The following is a 1,404-nucleotide window of genomic DNA, read 5'->3' as shown; positions in this document are numbered from 1 at the left end:
GTGGTTGAGTCACCATCCCTGGAGGTATTTAAAAGACGGGTAGATGAGGCGCTTAGGGACATGGTTTAGTGGGCATGGTGGTGTTGGGTTGACAGTTGGACTCGATGATCTTGGAGGTCTCTTCCAACCTTAATGATTCTATGATTCTAACAGAGGGATTAAGAGGGAAAGGACATACACATTCCTCTAGCCATGTACAAAACAACAATAACTTAAACCTTGACATAAACCTTAACTCAATAGTCATATCATGACATCCATAAAAGCTTTTTCAAACCTTCAATATGGTTTTAGGTTTATTCCTTCTTAATGTATATTGACCAACAAAATAATAAAAAAAGAAATCTGAAAGAAAAAATAGTATGTTTTGATTCTGCTTTGTGCACCTAACAAATGAAAGGAAAAGAGTCTATCAGTTAGAAGGAAAACTCATTTATCTCTTAACATTTTACTTAACTGACCAAAATGTTAAAGCTGCTCAAATTCAAGATTTCCAGTTACTTAATGAAAAACTTTCTCAGTTTGATGGAAGATGGTAAGATTTTTACATTATGTTTTTCATAGGAATATAAGCAACAAACTGTAAGTTCAAATTTTTACCAACTTTAAGAGAATAGATCAATTCTTAAAAATACGTAACAGCAACACATATCACACAAACCTGTCAGATTTAATTTCTGTTCAATCTTCTATTGATCTGACACCAAATACAGAGCCAGAGAAGAAAAGAAACACAGATACAGACTGTGCAAGCCAACTGACCAGCTGCCTAAAACAAGTAAAACTATTTTTCTGGTTTGCAACAAACACCTGTTAAATAAACCGAGTAAAGCTACATTAAAAAAATGAGAGAAGCGCTTTCAGTTCTCTCTCATTTGGAATAGCGGAGAGCTCATAAAAAGCAAGTACAGAGCTATAAAAGGCTGACTTTTAAATGTGCATTTTTCTTGAAATGACAACATTCATCTCTTGAGGAAAACAACAATTAATAACAACAGCAACTTACTTTGTATCTTAAGGTGCCTCTCAACAAAGTGTGAGCTGTCTGAATACCATACGGCTCAGCATATTTTGTACTGTCTCTGTTAGGAAAACCTTCGAGATTCAATCCTGGGAAAAAATCCATCGGAGTAACAGAATCAAGTAATGCTCCTCCAGCTGGAATATTGATAATCTAAATGTTGTGAAAGAACAGCAATATTATTTCGGTGCAGTTTTATTTAATTTATTTTACAATAGAAAAGATGAAATATGCTCAAAATAGGAACAATACGCTTAAGTGTTTCTGGTGCAAACAAAGGCCCAATCTAAATAAAGCAGTTGCAACAAGCCATTTAAGCATATCCTGTGATGGAGGAGCATGCACTATGTCAGCCATTACTAACCAAAGGGCTAAAACAAGCC

General features: G+C 34.9%; 1 protein-coding gene across 1 annotated transcript in view; it reads right to left on the bottom strand.

Annotated features, from left to right (window-relative positions):
• AASS (aminoadipate-semialdehyde synthase) overlaps positions 1-1,404 on the bottom strand; it is a 29,663-nt gene that overhangs the window by 7,838 nt on the left and 20,421 nt on the right. Inside the window, exon 18 of the mRNA XM_009332272.1 lies at positions 1,007-1,174. Coding sequence (XP_009330547.1) covers positions 1,007-1,174 — 168 coding nt within the window. The remainder of the gene's footprint in view (positions 1-1,006; positions 1,175-1,404) is intronic.

Source organism: Pygoscelis adeliae, unplaced genomic scaffold, assembly GCF_000699105.1.
Source record: "Pygoscelis adeliae isolate BGI_AS28 unplaced genomic scaffold, ASM69910v1 Scaffold9, whole genome shotgun sequence".
Lineage (NCBI taxonomy): Eukaryota > Metazoa > Chordata > Aves > Sphenisciformes > Spheniscidae > Pygoscelis > Pygoscelis adeliae.
This window is presented reverse-complemented; position numbering and strand designations above follow the sequence as displayed.